Source organism: Lonchura striata, chromosome 2, assembly GCF_050655825.1.
Source record: "Lonchura striata isolate lonStrDom1 chromosome 2, ASM5065582v1, whole genome shotgun sequence".
Classification (NCBI taxonomy): domain Eukaryota; kingdom Metazoa; phylum Chordata; class Aves; order Passeriformes; family Estrildidae; genus Lonchura; species Lonchura striata.
The window spans coordinates 27,398,985-27,421,753 of record NC_140704.1 but is presented as its reverse complement, the minus strand read 5'-3'; the positions used below and the strand labels follow the sequence as shown (position 1 = coordinate 27,421,753).

Below are 22,769 nucleotides of genomic sequence, written 5' to 3'. Positions count from 1 at the left end.
ATGTTTCCACTTAATAATTACTGTGTTTAATTCAGTAATGTAGGAACCATGATCTTTCCACTCACTGTTAATGTCTGTAATAAATATAATGTGGTGGTATAAGCAAAATAATTAGCCTCGTATAGTATATCTTTATAGTAGCTGAAGACACTTCTCTGTATAGTGAGTAGCTAATCAATCTCGGCAACCACTACTTAAACACCCATAGGTTTGATCAAAGAGGCAGGGGATGAGCTTGCCCAGATTATCATGTGAGTGGAAAAAGTAGCTCCTCTAACAGTGAGAGCATTTCAGATGTCTAGACTGTTAGCTGGCCAAAAGAATGTATTAATGGAATGTATACAGTTGTCAAAAATCCCTGCTTCTAATAATGGAAAAATACCCACTTTTCAGCAGTCATAAGGAGTATAAGCCTTTCACATTGATACCTGAATCTGGAAAATAACAATAGGAAAATGGAATGTAGAGCAAATCATCCCAGTCTTATCAACTAGAAGTAGCATGAATAGTTATGGACAGGCACTGTGAAAATTAAGATTTGGGAATTTATTTAGTATGCCATGCTGTCCTCTAATTTGTGTTGTTATTAAGGTGAAATATTTAGGTCTTGAGAATGAAGTTTTCCTACTTTGCTGTAGTACAACTGACAGTTAATCTGGAAAAAAAACAGAGTGTTAATACTCAGGGGAGCTTTTCACCTGAGTCTACCGGTTGCAAATTAGATGCATTAATAGGAGTCTGAAAAAATGTGTTACCTAATGGGTGTCTGATCATGGAGTAATGTTTTATAACTAGGAAATATGAGGGAATGAATAGCGGTTTCAGAAAAAGTCAATTTAACTTGAAAGAAAATGTTCTTTGATGGACAATGTTTATTATTGTATACAAGGGCTAGATGGAGAGGCAGTATGTAAAATGAGTATCAAATTTTTGAAGAAAGTTATTAAAGGATATTGGGTAGTTAGTTGACTGTCTTTTAGTCCTTGGCTAGGTATAGTTTTCACTGCTAAAAATGGTGGCCTATATCTCCATCAGAATGCAGTGAAGATAATGCAATTAGTTTTGCTGATGTATGCATATAGCAAGGCCAAATTCAAGACAGAGGATTTAGGTTTGACCTCTGTGAATTTCCACATGGTAAAACTAGTCTGAACTATGCTTTTATCTTAGGGATATTGATGTGTACTATTAGCAGAGAAGAGCCTCTCACAAGAATCCAAAGCCATAGCCTAGGCTTCTATTGGAAGAAAGCAGTTTGACTTGTGTTTTTCTAAAATGTTTGTGCAGTCTTAGAAATCTGATAGTATAGCTTTTCAAATTTTAGGTATTTGATTTTTCTCACTGAATCACTGTAATTATATCTGAAAAAAATATTTCCTCATGTAAACTATACTAATAGTAATAGGATTTGACAGAATAATTGTATTAGAGAGTGTGCAGCTGGCCAGTCCCCAATAAGCACAACTTAATGCACTACTGAGCCTATTACAAACAGTGCTGGCAGCCCTTTACAAACAGAGCTGGCAGCCCTGCTCCAAAGGGCAGTCAAGGATCAGGGAAGTTGTTTGCTCAGTATCTCAGGAACAACACTCCCCTTTCAGTGTTTCACAGTAGACGTGTAGCAAAAACACTTCCCTTGGGACCTTTGGGTATGTTTTAGTAGGCACACACACTTGAAATGGAGCACATGGGTTATCAGGTTTCCATTCCTAAGTCATCATAAGGCAGAAATTTAGTTTAGAACTGTCAGACTAAAAAGCTTTTTTAAGAAATCATAGGTCACTAGACAACTACAATTACCTTAAAGCAATCTAAAAAGAAAGTTCCCTTAACTATACTTCCTTTTTTCCTCCAGGAATAGTTATAGAATCATAGAATATCCTGAGTTGGAAGGGACCTGCAAGGATCATCGAAGTCCAACACCTGGCCCTGCACAGGACAAGCCCAAGAGTCACACCATATGCCTGAGAGTGTTATCCCAATGCTTTTTGAACTCTGTCAGGCTTGTGACCACTTCCCTAGGAAGCCTGTTTCAGTTTCCAGCTGGGTGAAGAACCCTTTCCTAATGTATAAATTAATGCCCCCTGACACAGTCTCAGGCCATTCCCTCACATCTTTTCAGTTGTCACCAGAGAGAAGAGATGGGCACCTGCCCTTCTTCTTGCCCTCTTTTATTTTCTCTTTTATTTTGAAGTGTTGCATTCATACTCTCCTTTTCTCCAACAGTTGAACTTGACTTGTTTTTTCAATTTGTGCTAATAAAGCAATTATTGTCAGCACAATTGAAGAGGTATGTTTAAACTATGGAGTGTAAGATTAAAAAGCTATATTCCTTCATATGAATACAGAATATTTGGAGGCAATGCTACTCCAACAATAGGTGACCCAAATTATTTTACAGTTGAGCTACCACATCTACTGTGTGCTGTCAGATGCCAAGAAGCATAAATATAATTCTATTGTGTGAGCAAATAACTAGAAGTTTCCTATCTTGTTACTGTATAAGTCTCATGATGTTTTGGGAAAGGAACTAAAGATAGGTTTATTGAGCTTAGAATTAACAAGCAGCTGTGCTTAAAAGATACTTGAGAAACAATTATAGAGCATTGTTGACTCCTCATCAAGTCTGCTGGTGATACAAAACGGGGGTGAGTGGTTGATACCCCAGAGAGCTGTGTAGCCCTTCAGAAGGATCTGGACAGTTGGGAGACATGGGCAGAGAAGAACCACCTGATATTCAACAAGGACAAATGCAGGGTCTGGCTTTTGGGGAGGAATAACCCTATGCACCAGGATGAACCTTCTGGAGAGCAGCTCTGTGGAGAGGGGCCTGCAGGTCCATGTGGGCAATGAGCTTTCCATGAGCCCACAATGACCTTTGTGGCCAAAAATGCCAATGGTGTCCTGGGGTGCATTAGGAAGAGCATTGCTGGGAGGTTGAGGGGGGTGATCCTGCCCCTCTACTCAGCCCTGGCGAGGCTGCACCTGACATCCAAGTCTGGGCTTCTCAGTACAAGAGGGATATGGAGCTCCTGGAGCAGATCCAGCTGAGGGTGACAATAATGATTTAGGGACTGCAGCACCTCTCTTGTGAGGAAAGGCTGAGGCCTGTTCATCCTTGAGACTGAGAGGATATCATATCACTGCCTATAAGCATTTGAAGGGAGGATGTCGAGTTGATGGAGCCAGGCTCTCCTTGGTAGTGCCAAGTTTTGGGACAAGAGGCAATAGGCAGAAACTGAAGCACAGGATGTTCCACCTGAACATGAGGAAGAGCTTTTTTACTGTGAGAATGACTGAGCACCGAAACAGATTGCCCAGAGAATTTGTGGAGCCTCCTTCCCTGGAGGTATTCAAGGGTCTTCTGGGCACAATTTTCTGTGCCATGTGCACTAGAGGACCCTGCATGAGCACAGACCTCCAGTGGTCCCTTAACATTAATCATTCGGTGATTGTTAAAGACTATATTAATGAAACTTCCCTCCCTATTCTTTGTAAATCCTTATGTTCCAACTCCTTACTTTTGTGTGACATGATGTTTCCTTAAGGACCTTATTCTTAAGTAAGAAGCTTTTATTCAGGACATGGCTATCTTGTTCTATAAAGTTTCACCCCTATTGGCTGAAGAATACATGCTGTATTCTTAAAATCTTTTTCAAGGCCAAAAATTGCTGAAGAACATTAGGCAGCAATACTGTTGTAAAGGGTTAAATGTATCCAGAACTAAAATATCCATCAAATATCCATCTTTCTAAAATTCAATCTGATGATAAAATTTTATAACTTATACAATTAAGTTACTTAAGATATTGCAAGTTTTTTAATGTCTATCTGAGATGTGTCAGTGATATTAGGAGAAATATGCAAAGCGGTATAACAGGTGTGGATAACATAGTGCAACCTTTATATTATTTACAGTTGTATGTAAATTTTTTTTCCTGGCAAGTCCTGATAAATTATTTTAAACAAAATCTTAAGTGAGAATTGTCAAATATATACATTCAAGTAAAACTGGCAGCAAATATTAAGTTGTTGTATAGGTAGTCTGGGCTTTCAGTGTGATTTTCTGATAGAATGTTGTAGTCTTAACTGAATAGAGACATTCCTTAAAAAAAAAAAAGGTGAAATCGACTCTATCTCTTTTTGCTTCCAGCAATTACTTGTCGCAGACAAGATGGAGGACAAGCTGACATCAGTGAGTGCCTTAAGTATTCTGGACCATTACCACCCTTAACACAGATGTGCCAGATTCCCTGCCAAGATGACTGTCAGTTTACGAACTGGTCAAAATTTTCTCCTTGTAATGGGGACTGTGGAGGAGTCAGGACAAGAAAACGCACTCTTGTTGGTAAGAATATCAAGCAAAATAATGCTTTATTATTATATTTATTATTGATAATGTTTTGTTTAAAACCTGAGAACTTCAGAGGTTCCCTTATGACAAGTGTTATAGTGGCAGATCCAGTGTCATTCTCTGTATTCTGCTGGTGGAACAATACCCAGGAGTAGAAACTCATGCCATATGTCAGAGACTCTTGATATGAGTAAGTAGCTAGAGAGAAGATGGGAGAACATAGAAGAATACTACTTTTTTTCCTAAATATAGTGCACATAGTAAGGCTTTTTTTTTTTTCTGTTGGGTTTTTTTTTTTTTTTTTAATTTGTGGGTTTTTTTGTGAGTCAGCAATCATCTCACCTTAACAGGATCAGATGTTAACCCACTTGCCTTCCTCTTCCCACACCCGCTCTTGGCTAAAGCAGACTTCCTTCTCTCATGGTGTTCTTTGGTGCATTTAGAATTACTATGGCAGTTGAGTGTTCTTCAGCATTTTGCTATAGATCACCATTTTCAGCCTTAAGCCTTCGCTTGCTTCTTTTGAACTTATCTGCATTCTTGAATATCAGATTTATGATTAAGCCAGTCCTTTCTCTGGCTGAATATTTGCTCTCCCAGTTTGTTCTTTCACCATTCTTCATTGTCTACATCCAGCACCACAGACAAAGTGAGGCATTACACTGCCTAATTTTTTGCCTTATTTCTTGAGATGAGTAGTAATGCTCTTATTTTGTATCCCAAGAAGCATCTTTTAATATTTACTTAGCAGGATGAAAAGATTTATCAGTGATGCCCTTGCCACAGGCTTGTCTTAGTTATACATAATGGACACTGTTCTGCTTTGAATCGCTTTTTTTCTTCAACTTCTTTTTTAACCTGTTGTTTGTTGGTTTTGGGGTTTTTTTTAATTTTTTTTTCTTCTGCATAAAGTGAAAAAAACCCATGCCCTGCTTCTAAATTATAATTGAAACCTCAAGAGTGAGGCTTGGCCTGTGTCACAGCACTGTTTGCCAATTAGTCTGTATTGTCTGTGGTGCAGGAAGGCTAGCTAAGGGGGGTGCCCATTAGCAGGCTCAGAAAGAATGTGATAGAATCCAAGCCCTATCCCCATCTCCATCCCCCTGTAAATCAGAAGACCAGTGGAAAATGAATAATTCATGATCTTCAAGAAGCCTCACTGTGACTGTCTAATAATTCCCATAAGCTTTATGTCAGGTTTGCTTCCACAAGGGAAAAAATGAACAAAACTGACTAGCAGTATTTTTCCTTATTTTAAAAACAGAGCAAGAAAGTACATTTTCTTCCTACCACAATATTAACACTTTGTGATACTTCCTGTCCTCATTTAAGTTACCTCTCCAAATTTGCCAACTCTGTGTTATGTGCTGTGGTGTATTCTCTGTGGCAATGTGTTACCCAGACTAATTAATAATGCTTGACTTGGAATAAATTCATAATTATTCCTGGTAAATACTTCCAGAAGAGAAGAATACATTTAGTAAGAAGTTGTGTTGTCAAAAGAATTAGAAACTTTCTTCCAGGTGCCCATTTTCTATTCTAGTATTCTAAATAAAGACAGTAGCAAATACAGGAATGAAGGCTGCTGCAATGTCCAGTGCCTTGTTTTGAATAGCTAGGAAAATGCTACATAATATTACATTTATAGTAATATCTAAGTAACAGCTACTTAGCTACTACTTAGTAACAACCATTACTTTTACAAAGACTACTACATTAATTTATATAAACTGGTATAGAAAAGAAAACTAAGAAACTTTACCAAAGAGAAGGTTTAAATATATTTAATGGAAAGGGGAAGTTGAGTGAATGGCTATGCTCCCATTCAGGAAAGAAAGCAAGAACAGCACTGAATGGAAAGAAAATCAGAGAAGGAGCTTATTCTATTAGAGGTAAAGAATGGCAATTATGAACAAATGTACAATAACAGGTGACTAAAAAATTTTGACATTTTGAAAGAAGGTACTAGTGTAGCAAAAATGCATGTTCTTTCTTCCTGACTTCTTCCTTCAATTTGAAAAAGCTTGATCCAGATAGAAATCTTGTTATTGAACTGCACACTGCTGATGAAATAGGAGGAAAATAGTGTATTTGTTTAATTGCTAACTTTTTCAAACCTTATTCCTGAAATATTTGTATCTAAATTAAATATAATTACATCTTTCTTTTCAAAAAGCAATCGCCTTTGTGCAAATTGTAGGTAGCCACTACTTTAGAAATTCAAGTCAATAACCTAATTTAATAAAGATTAATGTAACAGGTATTAAGAGTATGTATGTATGTAAGCTGTAAAGTGATACAAACTTGTTAATAACTATTTCTTCTTTCTAGGAAAAAGTAAGAAAAAGGACAAATGTAGAAATTCTCAGTTGTATCCTCTGATTGAGAATCAGTTTTGCCCATGTGACAAGTACAGTGCTCAGCCTGTGGGAAATTGGTCAGACTGTATTTTGCCAGAGGGTAAGATGGAAGTATTGCTGGGAATGAAGGTACAAGGAGACATTAAGGAATGTGGACAAGGCTATCGTTACCAGGCCATGGCTTGCTATGACCAAAACAATCGACTTGTGGAAACATCACGATGCAACAGTCATGGTATTTACAAACCAATTTTTTTTCATCTGTTTGCTTGTGTACTTTATTTAAATTTAACATAATATATGTACAAGTAGAATTAGCAGATTAATATTTATTGGTTAGGCTGCCTTTTATCCCAAGATACCTTCAAACCCAGCACATTTTTGCAGACATTTAAAATAGTAAAATTTAGTAAAAACAGGGTAAACTACTAACTAGGTATTTTAATTGAAAATAAATAAAATCTTCTTATTTTTCCTGATAACTGTAGCTAGGAATTTGAGAATAAAGCCATTTAGAAGGAGCAAATTCACAAAAAACAAACAAACAGGACTATTTTGGAAAGGCTGAAATTATTTCCACAGATTTTTTATATAGCTTTAAACCCTTAAATAGCCTTATCTTTACAATTTGCTCTTCAGTACCTTAACTAACAGGCATGCATTGAACTGAGTTCAACAACATACATCATTTTTTTCTCTGTGTAAATCTGTCATGTGCAAAACTAGGATGGTTAAAGACTTTATATTCTTTGTATTTACATTGCTCCAGGAAGGAATAGTGTTCTTTCCTAAAGGAGATGCATCCATAGCATTAGGATCAAAACTGGCAGTTTCTGGTTTTCAGAGAGCCAGAAATGTGGTAATTGACATCAGTGGAGTTTTTGTGTTCATTTTTTTCCTGTTTGTGGTGAAAACTTGTATCTGAGCAATTGGTATGAAAAGCAGGATGTTAGTGCAAGGGTCAATCTAAGTTTAATTCACATATGCATTTAGATCCCTAATGTTAAATTAAGATAACAGAAATTTCATTTATTTACTTGGATATATTTAAAATAGCTAATCAAAGAGATTGAATTAAATAAGGCAATTTTAATTTGCACTATTAATTCCTGTTTAAAGATATGATAAACTAGAAATTCAATATATCAAGTCAAGGTGTTAGCATATACTATGTTAGGAATACATCACTTTTCATCATTAAGTTCAAAGTGACCTTTGAAAAGTGGAAAATTGTAAAAGCACTTCAGTATGTAGGAAACTAAGGGGAAGTGATGGCCCACTGCCAATCAGTTTCCAGTGACTTGAAATGGGGCACTGCCAGCTTTTGTGTCAAAAAAAAAAGGAAAGAAATATTTGTCCAAGAGCATGTTGTTGGTGTTGTATGTGGTAAGTAACATGCTGCTTCTAGGAACAACTTTTTGTGTAGAACAAGTATGGATGTAGCTGCTTTCAAGCCCTGGCAGTGCATTTTGAGGTGCAATTCCATTACAAGAATCAAAGAAATAGAAGAGGAATAAAAAAGTATTTAAAATGTATATTCTAAACCATCATTGTTTACCCTGACATAACTCTCTCTTCATGGTAGTAATTTCTGATCCAATAGATTTTATCAGTGAATGTGGCCTACATTCACAGTGACCACAATGAATAATAATCCAGTGGAAAAGCTAACAATGTGTTGCTGTTATTCCTGATGCAGCCAGGGCTATTGTTTACATGCTATTACCACTCACAGGCATCGTTCCAGAAACATAATATAGCTTTGTTGTGCTCTTTCTTTCTCAAGTTCTTTTTTTGTCATGGGAGACTTGAAGTCTCTTTTAACTTTGTAAAATGAAGTGTTCTCTTGTCATTACTGTATTTATTGTAGGTTGGGAAGCCTGAACCCTTTGTTTTTAGGTGTTGTTTTCTTTTAAATTCTTTCTTTCTAGATCAGCTCGCTGAGATGTCTGCTTCCTTGATATTCCACTACACCACCCCCCACCTCACACCCTTCCTGTCTGTGTTTTCTCATCAGTTCCATCTGAGAGGGAGAGTACACATTAACTTGGTCCATGGTGTACTGTGTGAGCAGATGAAGCTTGGAATTCATATTGAACTAATCCTGTTTTTCTTCTACTTTCCCAAAATTGTTTGACTGGAATTTCATGTATACAGGGAATGAAGTATCTAACATGATTTTGATGATAAAGGTTTAAACTAATGCTAATGAATACATCATTAAATTTATGGTTTCCTTTCCAGTAGATCCTCTGTTATTGACAGGTATTGTACATACACATAATATAGGCTTACATAAACCTCACCTAATTTATTGTCTGCCTTCAGCATTTTTCCAGGTTTAGCATACTTTTGCAAATACAAGGGAGCTAGAGCAAATTATATAGCTTTTTCAATCTCATTTTGGTATATGTTTACTGCCTTTTCTGAACAACTACTTTGTATTCATGGATTACATTCTGATGGCTTCTTTTATTTTTCTCAACGTGTACAAACTACTGCTTTGCCAGTTAAATCTTATTTTATATTTTCCCAGTATTTATTTACAATGCTTTTCTTATTCTCATGCCCTTGTATGACAGTTCTTCAGTTTGGCATATTTTATAGGTTTCAGTGTGCCCTTTGCTTTGTATTGTTTTGTTTTGTTTTATGGCTGGTTTTTTATTGTTGTTGTTTGTGGTTTTCTGTTTGTTTTCTTTTCTTCAAGAACAAACATAAAAGCTATATAATGCCAAATCAACAAGGGACTTCTGTAGTATCACAACAATACCCCACCTGCTAGAAAATAAAATTGCCTTGTAGCTTCCCATCAATCCATATTTGGCCTTTTAAGCAGAACTTGACAGGACACATAATTCAAGCCTGCTTGGGTTATTTTTGTAAATTTTAACAGAGGTGCTTACTTCCCTACAGCAATGATTTTTCACTAAATTTATTACTGATTTTTCACTGGATTTTTTTCTCTAATTTTTTAACTGATCTAAAGTGTCATCAGGTTTTTCTTCTATGTTACCTGTTTTAGTTCCTGTGGCTCTTATTTCTTTTCCAAGTAATATATTATTTAATTGCAGTTTTTGTAGGATATGATTTGGCAAATTATCTTTTACTAAGAGGGAAAATAAGACTAATATTTAAGGGAAGATATTTCCTGTCTGGTATCCAACTTGAGCTTTTGTTGTCTTCTCTCACTGTGAAATCCTGAAATGGGAATTGGAGATAATTGAACTTCTTCAGCTGTGACAACAACCTCTAGATCTGACAAGAGAGAAAAACTGCACCCACACTGATGTTAGTAATACATCATGAGATATTTTTGTGATATATTCAAATGACACAAGAAACGCAAATTGTGAGACTTTCAAAAGTTTTATTTAAAGATTACCATGTAAATTTACAAAGCCACGAACAGGTCAGTGTTGGAAGCCATGTTGTTTTGAGCGGAAGAATGAGAAGACAGACCTGCTCTGCTGTGCCAAAAAATTCATAAGCTGCTTGTTTTGCAAAATGTTGCTTGCTTATCATCACAATTCAGTTGATTTATTCAGAAAAGAAAAGGAAAACAGAACCAGAAGAATAAATACTTCAGGGCTCTCTTTCCTGCCTGGCAAATCTCATGTTCAAAACATTTAAGAAGAGTTAACTAACAGACTGCTTCACAGACACCAAGGACCTAAAGGACAGAGGTGACACAAGGACCACCCTAAATTAGTATACCTATCTGAGGATTCCTGTGATCATTTTTGAAATTTGGGTGCAGTTATAAAGTCCCAAGTGCAAACTAGTTTCTCAAGAAGACAGGAGTGACTGTAAAAGAAAAGGAAAGGCAAAATATAGTTAAATAACTCTATTGGTACTGCTAGGTTAGAGCTGTGGGAAGAAGAGGGTAGAAGTCCTTCTGCAGAGGGTCATTAGGTTTCTATAACTTAACAGGTGCTTACAAAAATCTCCAACAGTTGAAAGTAGGCCTAAGTTTCAGCTGCAGAGAGAGAACGAGGTTTGTTTATTCCTTACTTTCTTTTTTATCTGTGTTATATGTGCCAAACATTTTGACTTTCCTTTTCAAAATACTTTGTTTCTCATTTAAGTTAAATTTATTAGTAAGAAAGTTTACACTATTCAGCAGCTATTTGAAATATTCTGCCTCTGGTATTTTTCATCCATTCCAGTTCTCTACAGTGTGAGCAAGAGCTATGAGCTTCCAGGTGTCAGCAGGTGTGGGAACATTAGCTAAAAGGGGAAACTGAGCTGCTCTTTATCTGTTTCCCTTAATGGAAGACACATAAATTGGCCTTTCTTTGCTTCTTGCTTTTCATTGCTACATATATAATTTTATTGGAGAAATGTAAAAACTTATTTTGTTAGCCAAGTGTGAGAGGGTTTTTTTCTCCATTAGAAAAGCCACAGTGGTTTTTTTATAGCTTTATCCCTGCCATGAGTAGTGCACTGGAGCTCTGTGGATAATGACATGTGTCTGCCAACAATCTGTTTCCATGTATTTGTGAAAAAATTGTGAGAGATTCTCTTCATTGTTCCTTTAAATTGTACCTTGGAATTTTCATGACAAAAAATCAAAAGCAAACTACTGTCATGCTTATGAACTAAGCTATTAGTTCTTCTCCACCATGTATAAATTATGAATCATGACCCACATATGCCGAGTGCTGCTTGTGTTTGTGTGTGCCTACTGAAGGCAGAGTGGCATTGCAGACAGATGCAGCATTTTTATATAGGTCGTATTACTCTTCTTAATTCATGTCCGTTTACTGTTAAGACCTTAGGCACAGTCAAGCAGTCAGGATAGTTTGTCTGCTGCCTTATTAGTGTGAGATTATTTCCCCCTTCAGCATTAATTAAATGAGATGCATTGATTTGTGCTGACTCTACAAAGCCCTCTGTGGCTACAAGGCTTATGTGGAGGATTAGAGAGGAATATCTGCATATCAGTGAATACTTTTGCAACAGCTGCTAGGAGTATCAATGTGAATGGAGGAATTTTGTATTTAATTGCTTATATGTGCAATAAAATAAAATCTTGAATGGTATAACAGAGTCTATATAGTCCAAGATGCTTGCCACAGCTTGCTTTATCCACTTGTATTAGAATTTTTAGATGTGTTTTTTTCACTCTCAATGGTCTAACTGTAGCAATGCAAATTTATACAGAAAGAAAAAGTGTTAAAATTTAATTGAGACTTTCTGTTTAATGTTTATTCAAAAGTAAATATATTTCCCCTAGGAAATTCTAATCTAGTGTGGTAGTAAGCCTAGGTTCTCAAATTATTATTAAAAGACTTTACTGTTTCATATTCTATATATTTTCTCATATTTTTAAAAATTGATATATATTTATGTCATGTGCTCTTGCAATATGTTGCCTATTGCCTTGCACCAGAAGTCCTACCTTAGGCTTCAGAATTCTGGTGCCTCCATATCTGCCTTGTTAACAGGACATCAGTCTTAAAGCAGTCATCCATTACTCCAAAGAGCTGTAGGTAGTTCACCAGAGGAAGAATTACTGATGCAGGAGATAGTTAAGCATGAACAATTGCTCTCAGATTTTCAGCCTTTGAAGGGTAATCCTGAAAAAAAAAAAAAAAAAAAAAGGTGTTGGTGTTCAATCTATCTTTCCGTGGATCAACATAAATATGAATAGTCTCTAGAAACACATGTCTTCTGATAAAAATGAAATGAAAATAATTGCATATTTCTTTGTCCTGGAAGATGAGATCCATGAACTTTGTATTTCCTGGGGAAAAAAAAATTAGAACAACATAAATCATTTTGACATTGCAGGTTTTTTTTTTTTTGAAACGTAGTATGACATTTAGTCATGCAAGTAGGAGTATAATTCTGTCAGTCCTAGGGACAAAAGAATTCATGTAAACATTTTGTGAGATGTTTATATTTGCACCCTTCAACAAGAGTAGTCAGTCTGTTCCTACACATTGAACATGCAGTTTGTGGGGAAAAGTCCACCTACTTATCCTGCTTTGTCATTAGAGAAAGCGTGAAGTCCATTAAGGTCCTCCCTTATAAATTATCCATCACATCTGTTAATTATTTTGCTCTAGGAGTCCAGATTTTATAGCCAATTAGCAATGGGACAGTAAATGTTTCCCTTTCACTAATGAGTTCAGTTCATACTCCTAGTGTTTCAAAGCCATTTGTTAAATTGTGGTTCAGTAATCTTTAATGACAGAATAGCCATGTTCTCACTCATAACAGACAACTGACCATTTTACAGCCTTACAGGAGCTGAAATAATTGAGAAACTACTGCCCTGGGAACAGACACAGGTTCTGAGATACAGGCAACCCTTTCTAGCTGTTTCCAACACCTCTCTGGACCATGCAGGGCCATGCACAACTTTGAACCACTTCAGTCAGGATGAGAAACAGCAGGCAAAAAGTGAACTGCTGATGTCCGGAGAGCATATCTTCAGTCCTTAAAGTGTTGGGTTTCTATTTCACTGTCCCTCCTTCAGTTTCTCAGTTCTTCTTCATAGACATTTCACTGCTCTCATTCTTTTCTTCTGTGTATCTATTGTATTTTACCTTCGTAATTTCTTGCTTGTTCTTTGAACCTCAAAGTTCTGGTATGACTTTTGGTGCAATTATATTAATCAACCAGACTGTGTGATATAATTGGGTGACATTCCACCATAGAGATGCTTACCCACACACTAGAGGCTTATTTCTGTAATAAGATTCTATACTAACACATACACAAGGTTGGTCTAACACCAGCAGCACCTTTTCAATGGTGATTTCATCAAACTGAAAATGACACTGAAAGTTTAAAAATGGCTCCTTCACATTCTTTTCATATCACAAACTATCTATCTGCATCACCAGTCTTATTTGCATGTAGTATTTCTGGTTTTTGAATTTCAATATTTTTCTCTATAACAACATTCTGTCTTCGCACTTGCAAAATTTTTTGCAGCGTGAACAGTTTACAAGTAAAACCATCTGAAATTTAACAAAAACAGCAACAACAACAACCAAGTGTAAATTTTTCAAAGTTCTTGAACATCTGCTTTCTTGAATTTGAGGGAGGATTGCTATGAACTTATGGAGATCATCCTTAATCATCCTAGAAGATATGCTGACTTCATACACAAAGAAAGGCATCTGAGGTGATGACAAGTCCAGAGAATCTTTTCCTGAAAAGTACTATTTGATAGGTAGTAAGTGGAGTGGAACAAGTAATTTTCAGCAAGCAAGTTATTTTTTTTAATTCACTCTTCTTTCCTGACTAAAGTGCTATACGTAAGCAATCTGAATGGGCTTCTTCCTCAGTTCTAACAGAGGCCAGTAGAATAGTTAAATGTTAAATAGTCTGTTGAGCAAAATACTGAGGCCCCTGAGAGGAAATATATGCCAAGGGATGAATATGCCAAAAACTTTTTGATGTCAGATATAATAAGGTCATTTTCGTTCTGCATACTAATTACATATGGAATGCAAATCAGGGAGCACAGTGTTTGTATTTCTTCCCTTTATCCTCTATTTTGATTTGTGAGAACATGCTTTGTTACATTTCACTCTCTGGCCAGAAAATGCCACTGTAAGCTCTTGAGAGCATTTTGTTCTGTTTTTGTAGGCTATGAAGTGTTATCAAAATCCCAATATACCATGGTATTTTGGGATTTTGATAACAGAGAAGATCTTGGCAAAGACTGGGAAGATCTCTTTGAGAGTTACTAAGACAATCTCAGAGGTCTATGGACCTTAAAATAAAGTCTTCCTGAAGAAGTCTGTACTAATTCAGGCTACCTGCTTAAGGACCTACAATATATTTAAAACAACTTGAATTTGGGTTTTTCAGATTTAATTACCAGAGATAGAAACTCTAACAAATGGTAAATGGCATAACTGTTATAGTAGAAAGGTTTCTCCAGAAAAAAACACTATTTAGAAGTTATGTTGAAAGTAAAAGCAGTATTTCAGAATCACCAGAAATTTCATAGAGCAATGGAATCTTCACATAGTTCTATCAGACAGTAAGTATCATTAAACATTTATTGTTTGGAGGGAATTGTTTAGTTTAACTTGCTTTGGGTTTTTTCCATTTCCATTCGGTAGCTTCCTGATTGTGTGAGTACATGATTTTGTATGGGACTTGTTGAAAGCTCGTTTCTGGTGCAGGTACAGACTTTGGTATTTATGCAATCAAACTTCAGTGCAGGCTGGAACTCTGAGATAGGGTGCATCAGATTTCTGGGACTCAGAGATGTCAGGTAAGGTAAAGTGTAATCAATTTTGCATCTACTACTGCAGGGCAATCTATGTCAGCACCTCTGATATGCAGGGATGTGATCCTCAAAAATTTATTTTGTCTAACACAGTGTCCTCTTCATATACTTTCACTGAGCTGGTTGCTCAAATAGCAGCAGATTTAATAAATATGCTTGATATTCAAAGTAATAATATTCTAATCATTTTAAGGATGATACATTTGGTGAGCGGTAGTTTCACAGTGCTCAAGTCCAGGATGTGCTCTGTATACTTATTTAAATATTTAACACTTCTAAATAAAGTAAAACCATACCAAATAAAACCACCACCTGAATTTAACCATAACATATTATAAATGCTATTATTATTTTATATTTATTATTATATTTATTATTATATTTATATTTATTATTATTTTATATTTATTATTATAAATGCTATATATTATTTTCTTTATATCTAAAACAAAATAACTATATCTAAACAACTAATTGACTAGAAATAGATATACAGAATTGAAATCTAAGAGTTTTGATTCCTTACAAACCTTAAGATTTGTTGTTATTGGTTGCTTTTAAAAGAGACAGAACAACTTTATTTAGAAGCATAGGTTAAAAACAATTCAGCTCTGATGAAAAGACTGATCCCTTTTGAATTTAAAAAATTCTATATATCTGACAAACAATTGAAATATTTGAAATCTAGCAAACCATTACAACCTTTTAAGAATTATCTTAGCCAAGTATTGGCTAAGGAAAAGAAGACTTTTGCAACAGTTTTCATTAAATATTTTAATGAAATATTTTAATACAAGTTTAAATTCACTAAGGTTTTTAATCTGTAAAGTGTATTGACCATTTGCTAATGGTCAATACTTTGCAGATCTGACACAGGAAAAGGAAGAAGAGAGTTCAGGATATAGTTTTAGTAAACATGCAGTTAAGGCCAGCTTTTTATTTTATGTATTATAGCTTCTCCCTTAAATATTGGAATAAATTGCACATATTGTAGAGCTATGGCATATGTTGCTTTTGAAAGAAAGCCATTTTCACATATGCAGTGAATTGAGGCCTCATGTTACTCCCTGCAGACCATGTCATACCCCCTTCCAACCTCTCTGGACCAATGACTTAACCAAAACAAACATCTGCTTTTCCATTCAGTGCAATTATTCAGTGTGCTACTGGGGGCAGATGGTTGTTAATCGACAGATCATTAATGTGGCAGGCTACTCTCTCTTTCTAGCCCGAGAAAGGTCACAAGGTGTTAAGTTCCCTTGCTCCAGGCTGGCAAGATGCATTTCTTCTCAGTTGGATTTTTGATGTATAACTGCAATTGAATTACTTGATACAGTTGCAGAGTATCCTTTAATTAAACCATTTTTCCTTTAAAAAATTACACATATCATTTTGCAGAGTAAGAATGATGCTGCCAAGAGATGGTTAGTGTCAATTACACTGTAGCTGTCAGAAAGTTTGAATGCTGAAATCTGGAGAGTGTGAATCCTAATCAGAGGGGATGATGAGCAGTGAGGATGCTCAGCTGCTACTCTAACAGTCTCCAGCTATATGTGTCAATTTTCTGCAGAATTTAATTTATCCCTAATGATGAAGAAATCTCTTTATTCACACAGTCCTGTCAAGTCAAACTTTGGAGAATCTAAATGAAGCAGACGAGGGCTTCAGGGAGAAGTCACAAACTGACATGCTGAAGAGATTTCACTTTCTTTTCCATTCATACAGGGTATATTGAGGAAGCCTGTATTATTCCATGTCCCTCAGACTGCAAGCTCAGTGAGTGGTCCAACTGGTCTCGTTGTAGTAAATCCTGTGGGAGTGGGGTAAAAGTTCGGTCTAAATGGCTTCGTGAAAAACCCTACAATGGTGGAAGGCCCTGTCCAAAGCTAGATCACGTCAATCAGGTAATTTGATTTATTTTTACATTATTGATATAGCTTTTTCCAAACTTCAAATAACTCTTTTATCTGTATTTTTTGCTGTAGAAAAATTGTAAAATATAAGGAGCAGATAGAGGTAGAAGGAATATGTGTTGGTTTAGAATTCCTCAGGCAGTAAATGATCTGTGTTAACAGTTACTTCCTCATCTGCAAGAATTTTGCATATTTTGTGAACTGCAGATTGCAGACAATAAAACACTCTTACATGCAGATTTTGAAGACTGTGTTTCCAAAGATCTCTTACCTGAAGGGATTCTCCAAGAAAGATGGAGAGAAACTTTTTACAGAGCCATGTAGTGACAGGAAAAGTGGGAATGACTTCAAACTGAGAGTAGATGTATATATATATTAGGAAGAAATCCTTCACTCAGAGGATGGTGAGGCACTGGAATGGGTTATGCAGAGAAGTTGTGAATGCCTCATCCCTGGAAATGTTCCAGGCCTGGTTGGATGGAGCTCTAAGCAAGCTGGTCCAGTAGAAGGTCCCTGCTCATGGCAGGGGGCTTGGAACTAGATGATCTTTAATGTCCCTTCTAATCTTCTAATATATGACAGGGGTGAAATGTCTCATTACAGTTGCATAAACTGGCAAGATGTTTAGTGTCACTCTATGACCGTCTTAGATCAGAAAACAAAACTCTCAAACAGTAATCCCAGTGTCCCTTAGTGGGTTCTCCTCAAGTTGGAGCTTGACCTTCTTGGGTACGCTTTCCCTGGCAGTGCAGTTCCAGTCACAAATACAATTCTGAAGTCTCAGTTTTCCCACAAGCTTGATACTGCAGTATGGAGCAGTATGACCATACAGTCTGGATCCTCTTGAATTGAAACTAAACCATAAATTGTGATCCAAGAGCACCCTGGAGTGCTGGAATGCTTGGACTGCTAATAAGCATTTAGTCTTTGGGACCAAGTTTAGCACTGGCCCAAGTTAAACCCTGAAGTTTCTTTCCTTGGAGAGTTTTCGAAAGGAAAAACATTCCTTGTCAATTAACTTACGCTCTTCAAAGTTGATTTATATTCATATTACTGTTGAATTTAATTTAGTCTGCAGAGACATATTAAACAACCAAATGATCTTTTCTGTAAATATTCAAAGATTTTTTAAAAATGTGCTCTCAATTTACATTTGAATAAAAATGCATGTACTTAATATTATCCTATTGACATTTTGATAGAACAAAATGAAATGGCTTGTTGATCTAATTTTCTACTTTAAGGGATGTAATTAGTTTTAATTTAGAAAATCATAAGTGTTTAACCGCAGCTAATAAACCAAGTTTCTGATCTACATTAACAAAATATGAACTAGAATGAGGGTTGCTGGATTTGGGTCGGCATGTAAATATGCTTTAAATTAGGAGGAACATATTCCAATAGGAGCAAATTATAGTCTATACAAAAGTCTTTTTCCTCCTTTAATATTCATGTAGTACATAATAGGCTTGTATTTTTCTGCATCAAAGGTGATTTTGCTGGAGGTCTGTTCACCACTTCTGTGCAACACTATTGCCCTCTGCCGGTACTTTCACTCATTTGATTAGTGGTTACATGGTCTTTGCCAAATAATGGTTGATTCAAAGTATAATTATTATAAAAATATAATTGAAATATAGTACTTTCATGAGAAGGACGTTCCACAGATAATACAAGGATGTTGAAGAAATATAGAGCCTGTATTTTTCATATTTGAATACATTCCCTTTCAATTCAGAAAGATACAGAGAAATACAGAGATATTTCAATTTTGAATTAGTTATTTAAACTAAATATTATCCACCATTCAGCTGGAAAAGAAATTACTTTTCAGAGTCATAATTCAATAACCATTCAATATAATATGTTTAAGTTACATATTTATTACTTAATTTTGTAACATTCTTATTTGCATACATATGACCCATAGTGGTAAGATTGGATCTTTGGTGCCCACAGTGTGTGCACTCTGATTTACAGAAGAACTATGCTGTAAGATGCCATCTAGGAATTATGAACCTGGGGAAAGGCTACAACATGTTGTCTAGCCTGGGGAACAGGAGATGGGAGGGAGAATGCTGGCAGTCTGTAGAACATACTTAAAGGGCTGTTGCAAAGAAGGAGGAAATAATCCATTTTCCATGGCCATCATGGATAGGATAAAAAGCAGTGGGCTTACACTGCTGCAAGCAGATTTGGGTTAAGCCTTGGGAAAACTTTCAGTAAGGCTAGGGAAACACTGAAATAAAATGCTTAAGACCTTGTTAAAAAGTCGTTCAGTGTCTCAGGACTGACATGTGTGCCTGTGATTTGAGGAAGGACTGAGCACAGTGAAAGCTGGATGTGTCACTCAGTGTCTTTCCTCCTGGGCTGTGCATGCCAGGGTGGCTCCCAAACCACACTCCAGCTGAATAAAGCTTGCTCGGTACTCACTTCAATAGGCTAAAAGACATCATAATTACAGTAATAATAGAGTCAGGTTTGATATAAAATCATGTCAATGGCCATAAGATGGTTTCAAATTAAGGGACTAATCTGAGACTGTTAGAGAAATTAAGGACATCAATCTTTTCATTGATTACAAGCATTATTTTCTCCTTTATCAGGAGCAGAATGTGTATGCTATTCTTATACCACCCAACTGCTATGGCCTACAGTCATAGCTACAAAAGTGCCAGTGAGGTCAGGAGAGCACTACTCACATGTTCCATGCAATATAAACTCCTCCTCTGGCTTTCTGTCAAGATAACCAAATTTTATGTTACTGCAAAAGCTGTTGAGTGTGTGGGCTTATGTATTTCTTCTTATGATAACCAGGGTCAGATTCTTTTTCTACACAAGAATGGTTGCTGAAAGGAAATCAATAACTTGTTTAAGATAAGCCTTAGATTGTTCAGCAGTTTTAGTTGTGCTGACTTTATGCCTAGAATAATATATCAAATTAGCTGGTATAATTTCAAGACAATGGGCTTTAAGTAATTTATGCATAATTAAGATACAGAATATTGTCTAAAGAATATTGTCTAAGTTACAGAATATTGTCTAAAATAAAATTGTACATTGTCCATAATATAATTGTGTCTAAATTGATTCCATTAAAATACCTATGCTTCACTTTAACAATTCTAACTTTTTCTATTTTTTTTTTTCTTTCTTTTGGGTTCATGAAAATACTTTCTTCAGGCACAGGTAAGTGTTTATGAAATAGAGATTTAAGCTCAACATATTGTTTTTGCTCAACATGTGCTGTCTGTCCCATTTTTTGTCATGTATGTTTGAGTCAGTACATGGAACACTGTAGAAATTCCTATATGAGACACCACTTAAAAATTTGTATTCAAATCTAAACATAATACTAATTCTGGTACACAAATACATTAGAGTAATTGTAAGCATACACAATGAATAAATAAAGTGAATCAATATATTTTGGTATAATTTCTCTTGAGGTCACCTCTCCTTAATAATACTAAACCCACACAATGAATAACTGGGATAATAATATAATAGTGGGATGGAATTGTAGGGAAGAGTAGACAGAGCTAAAGCACTAGCAGAGCTTTAACAGCATTTTTTAAAAAGCTGTACTCATGAGTTAGCCTAGTTACAGACTTTATGTTAGTTCTGTTGATATTTTTGGTGGAAATAGCACAGCATGGGCTTAGTGGCAGAGAAAACCAGAGAATCCAGCATTCAATAGTTTCTGTAGTTTTCTAGCAAGTATTAAATCTGTAATATTACTATGGTTTCTAAATCATCAAGTTCATATTTTTTATTCTTCACGAGAGCATTAATGCTTTTTTCTGTATGATCACTTGCATGTTTATCTTACTTGTGTACACCAAAACTGACACTAAATGTGGATTCCAGGTGTATGAGGTAGTCCCCTGCCACAGTGACTGCAGCCAGTACATATGGGTTACTGAGCCCTGGAGTGTCTGCAAAGTGACCAACGTGGACTTAAAAGAGAATTGTGGAGAAGGTGTTCAAACAAGGAAAGTCAGGTAAAACAGTATTGCTTCTCCTTCACTTTAAAGAACCTTCACCTTCAGTATTGGCTGTATTTAATGTGATGTAATTCTATGTAATGCTTAGTGTTGAGTCCAGATCTGGAGCCTGGCTGATATAAATTAGAATAGATTCAGGGAGTGCAATATCACTCTGTGTACTTGTTATGGATATAAACCTTGATTCCTAATTTAATCTATTGGTAATTAAAAGGCATATGTGTAAATTAAGGATTAATACTAAGAATATAAATTTTTTGAATTTTTAATATTTCTGGATTTAAAGTTATCAGCTGAAGTATGCACAAAGTATGTCTAAACATAGATGATTTGCATTATTCTGGTTTAGAGGTAAGCTAATGTCAAGCAAATCACCTGCCCAGGGGCTCCCAGGAAATCACTGATATGGATTGCCTAAATTATGTGCATGCTTTTATGTTGCTCTCATCTGTGAAAACAAGGATTGTTTTTGACTCTTCAGCTTTTCTTGGGTATTCACAGATCAATACTTATTTCATTTATGTGCTGACAAAATGTTAAAATGCCTCAGAATACTGTAGAACACATACCATACGAAATCCATGGCAAATGAAGTTTATGTCTAGTTCTTTTTTCCAGATGCATGCTAAACACTATGGATGGTCCTTCTGACACAGTAGAAGACTACCTGTGTGATCCTGAAGATATGCCACTTGGTGCTAGAAAATGCACATTGCCATGTCCTGAGGACTGTGTTATGTCTGAATGGGGGTCATGGTCTCAGTGTTCTTTGGTAAGAAGTATACTGAAGTGCCACATTTATAGTTTTGGGAGAATACTTTAAAAGTGTATGTATGATGTGTTTTGCAAAGATGCTGAACTGATTACACCTTTAAATATCTATACATAGTGTCATCTTTAGGGTTGTTTTGTGTTGGCTGCAAATGAAGTGTGACAGTAATTTCCAGTACACTAAATACTTGCAGAACAAAACCTAAAATGTGCCCAGTGGTCTCTCTTCCCAGTGTGGGGTGCCTTCTGTGTGGTGGAATAGCTTTGGCAGTGGTTTGTGAGTTTGTCTCTGAGCCTCTGCACAGCAGCACAGTCACTGAACTAAAAATGTCACTATCCTGGTACAAGTGATGAAGTCTGCAGATCAAGACTGAGTATAGAAAAGTAATTTTGGGTCTCCTCTCCCCTTCCTTCCTGACAGGAGTTTCAAAAAGAAATGTCAAAAAAAACCAAAAAAAGCACCAAAAGTGTTTCAGGACCTCTGAGAGGCTATGGTGCATTACATTATAATATGTGGAAAGTGAGCATCTCAATATTCTGTTTTTGAGTGAAATAGTTCCAAAGTACTAATACTGAAATATGCACTGCTTAGGTTAAAGGAAAGGATTTCTCTTATACATTAGCAGGAACCTGTTATTTCACACTTGTGTTTTGTGAAGGGATTATTTAAAAGGTTGTTGTATTGCTGCATAAAGAGGTATCAGGGTGCCAAAATATTTAAGCTGTTTCCAATTTTACTTTCAAGCCATGCAATGGAAGTAATGTCCGTGAAAGATCAGCTGAATGCCTAAGACAACCAGACGATGGAAAGCCTTGTCCTGCTGCCACCGAAGCAGAAGCCTGCACTTTGAACAAGAACTGCTACCACTATGACTACAATGTGACAGGTATTTGTGTTATTATGCTCTAGTGACAGCCTGGCACCACATCTTACAGCTCATTGCCATTCACCTTACAGGATAGATTTTTCTTACCCAGACACAGCTGCAAAACTTGTACTGAGAGGTGATTCAGGATGTTTGAGTCAGATAAAATATTATATTGAGAATTTGCATGTGAAATGTTCACACTGTAACTCCAGGAAAAGTATTATTCGTATAATTTTTT

The 22,769-nt window shown here is 36.0% G+C and overlaps 1 protein-coding gene across 1 annotated transcript in view; it reads left to right on the top strand.

The window, feature by feature from the left end:
* Positions 1-22,769, top strand: part of THSD7A (thrombospondin type 1 domain containing 7A) — a 262,212-nt gene that overhangs the window by 215,642 nt on the left and 23,801 nt on the right. The window contains exons 19-24 of the mRNA XM_085567407.1: positions 4,154-4,348; positions 6,686-6,949; positions 16,697-16,875; positions 20,755-20,888; positions 21,510-21,663; positions 22,408-22,549. Coding sequence (XP_085423533.1) covers positions 4,154-4,348; positions 6,686-6,949; positions 16,697-16,875; positions 20,755-20,888; positions 21,510-21,663; positions 22,408-22,549 — 1,068 coding nt within the window. The remainder of the gene's footprint in view (positions 1-4,153; positions 4,349-6,685; positions 6,950-16,696; positions 16,876-20,754; positions 20,889-21,509; positions 21,664-22,407; positions 22,550-22,769) is intronic.